We start from the raw sequence: 9,644 nt of genomic DNA, 5'->3' as shown, positions 1-9,644 counted from the left end.
GTTTAGTTCAGCACATTGTACATGATGTCTCGCAGTCAATGGAGTTACTGGAGAGCCTGATAACAAGGTCAGATATTCTGAAATGTCGATAACGGTCAGTCGAGTTTTTAAGGCTCGCGCGAACAATGTCTTCCTCAACAACTTGCTTGGTAGTTCTGGCATGTCTCCTGCGAAGACAGACAGACACAGACCGAAAAACTTTATTGCTGCAAGTGAGTTTTGACCCTGCTGGGTCCCTGGGCCACTTCGCGGTCCCGCCCTGCGAAGATTGAGAAACCAAACCTCTTCTGAGCATATCTGTCTTCAAAACTTGTGAAGGCGTGGACTGCGCTATCCTGAAATCCAGTGAAAGCTGATGGTGTTTTTATCATGCAGTTGCTGCCGCATATAACTGCTATTTGTAAAATTCTGTTCACGTTATATTAACCTCACACTCCACCATATATCTTATAAAAATATGCAGTAACATGCAACCGCAGATTATGTCGCCTGAACGTGACAGCAAGTTAATAATAATTTAAAACATACAGGAAATGAACGTAATGAGAAGCGTCCATGAAAGGACAAAAATGGAAAACGAACTGAAGGCAAACAGATACGCCGCCAAAAACTCCACACGGAAGAAGAGGGCATTATTGCATCATAATATGTTCCGAAACAGCAAATAGGTCTTTTATATCCGTGATATTTTGAACTTACTTGAAAAGATTGAAAATATATCTTTTTGTTAGCTCCTGTAGGTGTAAGTTGATACGAGACGCATCGTAGCTCATGCGTGCACATGAGTGTCGCGTGTCAGTTGAGGTATGTTATATAATATATAAGTATGTACATACAAGAGACATTTGCGGCGCGCGTGAACCCATACGCAGCACATATGTGTTCATACGAGGCACGCTTGTGACACATGTGTTTATACGTGGAACATATGTTGACACATATCGCTGATATGCCGTCGGGAGTTCATACTTGTGACACCTTTATCTCTTGTGAGATTTTTCGATAGGGGCAATATACAACTCAAGAAAATAAACAGTTGGCATTTAACACTGGGCTACTGGGCCACGGTCCGCAGCATCTTGTATTACTCCGCTGATCAATCACAACAGTGAGCAAATCAGTTTTCTAAAGTTTGACTGTATCAAACAAGCCCGAGGCATCAAAATTGTTGAGCTTATAATTTCGTCTCATGATTAGCCTCTTGTTTAGGTAACAAGAAAAGATTTAACAATGGTCTACTATTTCTCACGAAGGAATTCTGTTCGGCGGTACTGAATGTGGGCGGAGCTTCACTGCAGACTTCTACTGATAACCTGGCAACGAGTTTTACTTGAGTACCACTAAATCCAGCGTTAAGATCATTGTTGACGGTCATTTAGAGCAGATGAGGGAATTAATATTTTTTTCAGAAAATTAGGCTGATTACTCGTTTTTAAGCACAGATAACGCGAGCTTGGTTCGGTAGGCCTTGTTTACCAGCGTCAACGATGAATGTAAAGATGCCGTTTGGTATCTAGGTCACTGGACCAGATACGCACAACCCGCGAAAACGGCGACATGAATCATCTTGGCGTGCTGCCAAGATTTGTATTTGGCAAACCAGCGCATAAGTGAGGGAGTCGGGAGACGCACCGGGATCATTGCATGATCAATCTGAGGGCATTCATTTAGCTGCCCATCGTGGCAATTGAATGTGTTCTGCTCGCCTCGATAAAAGGACGATTTTGAGACGATAGAATGACACGGGAGATTTCAGAGATCACTAATTTATACAAGAACTAAAAGCCAAGTTCTACCCCGATGACGCCTGCCGTCACATATATCTAAGATTGTTTTTTCCACTCGCAGGAAAGGATGACACATTCGCCGGTGCTTTTTTAATTTTTCGTCGATACATCTATATCTACCCATAAAAGTAAAATAATCATTATCTGATAGTCCGGTAATGTGTGCTGTGCTCCTACTCAATGGGCACTAAAACTCCCTTGGACGTCCTAAGGACATTTCGGACGTCCCATGATGAATTTCTTTTGCTCACTGGGTAGCTTCACCATGTCCAATCACCCAAGCTATCTCCGCTACGCCTAACCATGCAATACAGATTGTGCCGACATCCGGAGGCTCTTGCCTCCGGGAAAGCCCTTGAATTGCCGACCAAAAGTGGCCACGACAAGCTAGCGTTACATCCTCAACGCACCCTGGGCAGCTTCAGGAAAGAGCCTGGACACCCAAAACACGCGTCACTTCCTTCAAAGAGACGAGATTAGAACACGTAGTGAAAAATGGCGCCGTTACTATACTCGTCCCTTCCAAGCTGCGGTCCTTTCTTGTTCTTTCCTTCGGAAACTCGAAACCGGCAGAAAGAAACCGCGCACGGAACCGCCAGCGTCGTGTCGCCAGGCCTGGGAGCCGCTGCCTTCAGAGTCGTCCGATAAAATGTCCCGTCTACTTCGAGCTGGGGTTACAAAAAAGTCGTGCTTGCCGATTTTTTACCGTACATTGTGTGGCCGCTCCGAGGCGGTGCACGTCCTTCAAAGTGACTTGACGAACACGCAGCCCGTTGCCTTCACTTCATGGAGGTCTGCGCATGGGCAGCAAATTGTGCCTTGCCGAGGGGTGAGCAGGTCGAGTTTTCCCGTCACTGGTTTTGAAGCGGGCGCGTATCACTACAATCTACACAACATGAAGCTCCGAAGCCTGTTCAGGACACCACACGCAACGTACGCACTCCAGCCAGGATCGGCAAAGGAGTCGACTAGCCCCGCCTTGCCTCTAGCCGGGTTCAAACGTGCTATGTCCAGCGACTCGGGCCGGGATCGTCCGGCGTCGTACTCGACGACCGCTTCCCCTTCGTTGGAGCCACAACTGTACGTCGCGGCCAACACGTTCCAGAAGCGCGACAACTTGCTCGTGCTGGACCTGCTGAACACCGCGTTCCGACGGCCGCCCAGCGAGGAGCAGCAGTTCCTGGACATCGGGTGCGCCGTGGGCGACTTCACGCGCGACGTCCTCCTGCCGCGCAGTTCTCCGTGCTGGCGCATCGTGGGCACCGACGTGTCCAGGACCATGATCGAGTACGCCGAGCGGTACTACGGCCACCCGCGCATCACCTACGACGTGCTGGACGTGGCGCGCGACGTGGGACCATTCGTGGAGTGCTATGGTCGCTTCGACCGCGTCTACTCTTTCTTCTGCCTGCACTGGATCCGCGACCAGATCGGCGCGTTGCGCAACGTACACCACCTGATGAAGCCCGAAGGCGAGTGCCTACTACAGTTCTGCGCGCGCACGCCCGTCTACCAGCTCTGGAGGGATTTCGCCGCCATGGACAGATGGAAGAACCACATCGCGGTGAGTCAGTTGTGAAGCGTTTTGATGGAGGAATGCATTTAGCGGCTACATTTTCACTTTCAGCTCTCTCTGTCCGTCTGTCCCACACCGCGAGAAAATAACCCACTCCATGGGCCACTATCACTGCCGCGTGCATACAGATGGGAGTTGAAAGAAATAGATGCAATGGGAAAGATTTAAAGAATAGGAGCGTCGCAGCAACCACACCCGCCCAAGTACTAGCTGCAGCAAAAGATAACTCCAGTACCCAGCTGTCATGCAGAAGCTTATGTACAGGGCACTTGCTTATGTAATAGTTTGACTGAAATTAGTGCAACAATAACAACAGCATTGCTAAAGCAAGGGTTTAATGTAAAAGATACTATACGTGTGAAAAATTTTAACTGCCCTCAAGAAATCACCACACAAACACCTTTGTAAGCGTTGCAGCTTTTTGTGCAGCTTTTTAAATGCGCACGTGGGAGCTTTGAATGCGTAATGTGCCCCCTGGGCAGCAACGTGATGACTGGAACTGACACCTTGCGTTACATCCTCACAACAGCAAAAAGCCATAACAAGCTCGCGTATTGCCATTTGTGTCATGCACTCACTCAATGTCATCCTCAACCAGCGGGGTGACAATCGACGGAAAAGAGGATGAGGCTCGAAGGAAATCGCTCGTGAGCCCGGCCGCGACTGCTTGCCCTGTCTCTGGCACCTGCTTCTGTGGTCCTGGTCCTCCAGTGTCCCTTCGACTCATCATCAGCCTTACTACACCCACTGCAGGGCAAAGGCCTCTCCCATGTCTCTCCAATTAACCCTATCCTTTGCCAGCTGCATCCACCCTTTGCCTGCAAACTTCTTAATCTCATCCGCCCACCTAACCTTCTGCCGCCCCCTGCTATGCTTACTTTTTCTTGGAACCCACTCCGTTACCCTTAAGGACCAGCGGTTATCTTGCCTTCGCATTACATGCCCTGCCCAAGCCCATTTCTTTCTCTTGATTTCGACTAGGATGTCCTTAATCCGTGTTCGTTCCCTCATCCACTCTGCCCGCTTCCGATCTCTTAACGTTACACCTATCATTTTTCTTTCCATGGCTCGCTGCGTTGTCCTTAACTTAAGCTGAACTCTTTTCGTTAGCCTCCACGTTTCTGCTCCGTACGTGAGTACCAGTAAGATTATGCTGTTGTACACTTTCCTCTTGAGGGAAATTGGTAAACTGCCACTCATGATCTGCGAGAATTTGCCATATGCGCTCCACGCCATTCTTATCCTTCTAGTTATCTCCCTCTCATGATCCGGACCAGCTGTCACTACCTGCCCTAAGTAGACGTATTCCGTCACAATTTCTAGGCTCTCGCTGCCAATTGTGAACATTACCTTGGTTTTCTGCATGTTAATTTTTAGACCCATCGATCTGCTCTGCCTGTCTAACTCATTGATCATGATTTGCAGTTCACCTCCTGAGTGACTCAGCAAGGCAATGTCATCAGCAAATCGCAGTTTAGGTATTCTCCATTTATTCTTATTCCCAACTGTTCCCAATTCAGGCCTCGAAATACCTCCTGTAAACATGCGGTGAACAGCATTGGCGAGATCGTGTCTCCTTGCCTGACGCCCTTCCTTATTGGAATTTTATTGCTGCCTTTATGGAGGACTATAGTAGCTGTGCAGTTGCTATATATATCTTCCAGTATTTTGACATAAGGCTCTTCTACCCCCTGATTACGCAATGCCTGCATGACTGCTGAGGTTTCCACTGAGTCGAATGCTTTCTCGTAATCAATGAAAGCTATATATAGAGTTTGGTTATATTCTGCGCATTTCTCTATCACCTGATTGATAGTGTGAATATGATCTATTGTGGAAAATCCTTTACGAAAGCCTGCCTGATCATTTGGTTGATTAAAGTGTTAACGTTGCCCTGACTCTAATAGCGATTACGTTAGTAAATACTTTGTAGGCAACGGATAGTAAGCTGATCGGCCTGTAATTTTTCAAGTCCTTGGCGTCTCCCTTCTTATGAATTAAGATAATGTTTGCATTCTTCCAAGCTTCTGGTACAGTCGAGGTCATAAGACATTGCGTATACAGGGTGGCTAGTTTTTCTAGCACGATGTCCCCTCCATCCTTCAACAGATCTGCTGTTACCCCCTTCGACTCACGTCGCCTCAACGACCCGTGACAATATTTTGTGCCAGCAGGATTGAGTGGCACATATTCTGTTATTTGTAGGTCTTTGTGAACAAAGTACAGTAAATGTGCACATGCGCACAAGGTTCTACTTTCTGGCCCCATGACGATGTTGCAGGACACAGCTAGTTCTGATCACTGATCTTGACGCTACCAAAACTTCTATTTTAAGTATAGTCTGTCTCGAAAAGAAAGACTACAGTAAATTACCGCCATAATGTACTACATTTCCCAACCTCTGGTGACCGCGCACTACGTCATGCAGACTCCCTGAGTAAATATCAGATCACTTGCTTTATTTTCAGAACGTCGAGGACTTCATACCACCGAGCCAGGATGCGGACGACCGGCTGGCTTACCTGGAACAGGTTCTCAGTGCGGCTGAACTGAAGCCACACACCTGCGAAGTGCTACGGAATGTATGGACGTTTCCTAGTGAGCAGCATCTTGCCGGTATGAACTATTTGATTTTCTTCTACCAGCAACGGTCGCCACCCTTAGAAAAATTTTCTTTAGAAAGTCTAAAGACTGTTTAAAGTCTATAGACAATCTATAAGTTTATGGTCATACACTTTTAGTAGACTTTTGTCCATAGAGTCTACAGACTGTAAAATACAAAAGGAAATATATAAAGCATGAAAATAGATTAAGAAGTTATAGACCACTTTTATAAAGGCATGCTGCTTTGCAACCAGTTATGTGACCACGAGTGCATTCTCGTGTGGTCAGATAGTATATTAATGACAAAATTTCAAATAAACAAAAGTAAATGCCATCAATACTAAAGCGTAAAGAGAGCTCTTCAGCGCCATTGACCGGTCTAATACACTATGTGATCTCGTATCCACAAGCTCATCCATGCATGAGATACGCGCGATGATTAGGACAGTGAAGCGGCTAATAGTGCTCCCGCTGCAAGTGGTTTATGACGAAATTCCCCATTGGAAACAGTTCGAACCAGTTGCAAACAAAAATTCCTGCCAGTCACCATAGTTTCTTATAAAAGATTAAAGTTCTAACTTAGAGCCCCAGCTTGTTATCACATATAGTGGTGATCGCATGCAGATGTGAAATTGAGAAAAACCAACCGTTCATTGCAGACGCACTTGAACTGAGAAAAACCAACCATTTATTACCTTGTAGAACTTTACGAATTCAAGGGCAGGTCAGCAGTGGTGACAATGACATGTTCTCTCAGCAGTCGTTTGGGATCAAATGAGCATCACACTCGCCCGCACTCTATTTAAAGGTGACTACATATAGTCGGATACAGCTCAAGAACGAGCTGTTTTCCTCCTTCAAAGAACCCCCTTCCAGCCAATGGCGTTGGCCAATTCTCCTGACCCTGCTAGCATGACATGCAAGGAGGGAGAGGACTACCCCCTTTCATCTGCTGCTCCCTGCATTGTCACGCTAGCAAGGTTATGAGAATCGGCCGACGCCATTGGCTGGAAGGGGGTCCTTTGACTGCAAAAAGCTGCTTCACTCTTGAGTTGCATCCAACTGCAGGAACCTTCCAGATAAGGTGCCTAGAACATCGAGAACAGTTCTGATCATTGTAAGGCTGCCACGCGTGACCACAACAATTCTACAGGTCATGTTCCGCGTAGTACACAAAGCGATAAAGGCGCATGGCAGCGACGATTAGCAAAGAACCAGATAAGAGAAGTTTTGCATCATTATTTTTGCTTTTCGCACCTACCTACACTTCTCCATTCCCCCATTTTTTTTTTTCCATACATCCATACATCTCTTCAATCACAGCGAAGTTTAGGTGTCCACCCAGAATGAGAGTTACTGCACCTTTCCTTTTTCATAATCCTCTTCCTTATCTTTAATTGCCAAAATATTATGTGCAAAATCTAGCTATACTACAGTGACAAGAAAATGTGGCAACAAGTGCAAGGTGCACGCGCGTCCTCATGGCGAGTCCTGCAAGTCACTGCAGAGGCTCACGCAAACTGCAAGTGGCTATTATGGGGAAATTAAAGCAGCGATTCAATGCAAGGTTTCCCATGCCAAAATATTCAGGCTATACACAGATTGGAGGAACATAATTATAATTCTCTGAACATGTCGTTTACTTTTTTTAAGTGACCAACAACTGTTCCCACAAAAGTCTGTTTTCTTAACTGGACAGCGTTCTCTACTGGTGCGCGTTGTGTTGCAGCTTCCATCTCGGCTGTGCTGCATGTGGCGGATGGAGTTCCTGACTACGAAAAGGAGGAACTGGCCAGGGCCATGTCGGCCGAGATGCTGAGACGCTGCAGCAAGGGGCCTGCCGGATTCAGCGCAGAGTTCGACATCTACGTCGTACACGCATCCAGGTTCGCTGACTCGGAACATAAGCCAGTGCACACTGAAGAGAGTCGCTCACAGGCGCTCTCCCAGCAAGTGCGTTTTTAGTTTGGACGTAAGATTTGCAGACAGCATGCATGGTATCTCTCGTCGATCTTTATCTAATGACCTATCGTCATATAAGTGAATGTGTTGGCACTCGCAGTACTTATACAAACGTGCCCAAGCATGCCATATGGCTTCAAGAATCTGTGCATTAATTGATCTCAGTGGCATTCACCGATGATGGCATTTTTGTCTAATCACCACTGCTTTTCTATAAATAAATATATGTATACGATAATTGTTCAGCATTTTGTTTCTCAGATCACCTCATTGCTCCTCCAGGGGCAAAAAATAAGATAATGTCGCCTTGAAAATAGATCTGAGCCACTCATACGTAATGTTTGCAGGCACTTTAGCAAAATAAGCTGAAGATATACATACTTGCGTAGTGGGCCGCTGACCATCAGAGCGCGCAATGTAACAAGTGCCTTTTGCACTTCACGTCAAATAGAACGCACACTGACCAGCTGATGTTTCACACAGTTCAAGATGTTCTAGAAATAAAAGTAAACTGGAATGCTGACAAAACATGTTATGAGGCCAACTTGTGCACTGTTGCAAGAAAACATTGCACAAAAACCTACACCACTGGTAGGTACAACAGCTGGTAGGTACAACGTACAAATAGGACCAGAGAAAAACTGCCCAAGAAGCCACTTTTCTGCAAGATTTCACAGCAAGGAAACCAGCACAGCAGGCATAAAATAAGTTTAAACCTGTTCCTCAATACTGAGCTTTGGCCGCAGCATTGCTTCATTTGTGACCACTGGAATATTTCTTTGGCTGAGCTGCCCTGGCAAACCTCTGCTACTTCAAAGCAAAAAGAACAAGCTTCACAGCTAACTAAATTTTAGATGCTAAAGAGGGCATTCCATGCCTTTGACTCCTGTCCAATAATGAGCAACACGATGGGTAAAACAGAACTGCAAACAATGGCTTTCTGTCGCATGCATACATGCGAAGATAATGACCAATTCTTATGGCAAAAGGTGTTTTGTGTCTACACAAGGTGACCCATTTCCTAAGAATTTCATCTCAGATAGGCTGAGCAACAGGCAAGGGGAAATCTTGTACACATTCCATCACCGGTGGGTGCCCAGCAGCACTGGGGATTGAACACTGCACCTCCTGCAAGCAAGGTGAATGCTCAAACTACTATGCCACCACTGTGGTGCCATGCATAGAATTGTGCCACTACTAATGTATGCTATGCTTCTGAACATAACACCCTAAAGAAATGCATGATGTTAAGTGGTAATCTGCTGAACAAGGCATTTAATTTTTAGGTAGTTGAAGAATTTAGTATCAATCTTTAACCACACATTGTGCCTTCAGCTCTTCGCGATTGTATCGCTGTGCATTTATTGCCTTCAGGAGCTGCGCACGCACCGTCCTGCCATCGCGCAGTGAACTACATAACGTGGGGAGGAGCGGGAGGGGTTGTGCGCCTTACATTTGGAGTAAACTTTTTTTTCTTTGGCCAGCGAGGGGTTGAGTTGGTGGGTCGAATAGGCGGCAATATACAATTTATATCACGCGTTACTACCTTTGTAGACCTTTTTAGATCGCGTTTGCAAAATCTTCGCGTAATTTGCGACCCCCTTTTTGGAGCCTTATATTAAAGAAAAAAAAGCGTGCAAATTACGCGATTAAATACAATATACACAAGAATACACTGATGTTTGTCAATGAGAAGCTATTTAGTTCACCATTGT

The 9,644-nt window shown here is 46.0% G+C and overlaps 1 protein-coding gene across 1 annotated transcript; it reads left to right on the top strand.

The window, feature by feature from the left end:
* The first annotated feature begins 2,386 nt into the window (after positions 1-2,386).
* LOC144125422 (juvenile hormone acid O-methyltransferase-like) lies at positions 2,387-9,578 on the top strand. The gene is made up of 3 exons (XM_077658792.1): positions 2,387-3,351; positions 5,832-5,979; positions 7,697-9,578. The coding sequence occupies exons 1-3, from the start codon at positions 2,437-2,439 to the stop codon at positions 7,930-7,932; spliced, it is 1,299 nt and encodes a 432-aa protein (XP_077514918.1). The 5' UTR covers positions 2,387-2,436; the 3' UTR covers positions 7,933-9,578.
* Positions 9,579-9,644: the final 66 nt, after the last annotated feature.

This window comes from Amblyomma americanum, chromosome 3 (genome assembly GCF_052857255.1).
Source record: "Amblyomma americanum isolate KBUSLIRL-KWMA chromosome 3, ASM5285725v1, whole genome shotgun sequence".
NCBI lineage: Eukaryota > Metazoa > Arthropoda > Arachnida > Ixodida > Ixodidae > Amblyomma > Amblyomma americanum.
The sequence above is the reverse complement of the archived record's forward strand: the minus strand, read 5'-3'. Positions and strand labels throughout refer to the sequence as shown.

Bases quoted from the DNA above. Each gene is read 5' to 3' on its own strand.
- LOC144125422 (XM_077658792.1), top strand. From the start codon at position 2,437: ATGTCCCGTCTACTTCGAGCTGGGGTTACAAAAAAGTCGTGCTTGCCG. The intron at 3,352-5,831 runs GTGAGTCAGTTG...CTTTATTTTCAG, and splicing joins GATGGAAGAACCACATCGCG to AACGTCGAGGACTTCATACC. The intron at 5,980-7,696 runs GTATGAACTATT...GTTGTGTTGCAG, and splicing joins TAGTGAGCAGCATCTTGCCG to CTTCCATCTCGGCTGTGCTG.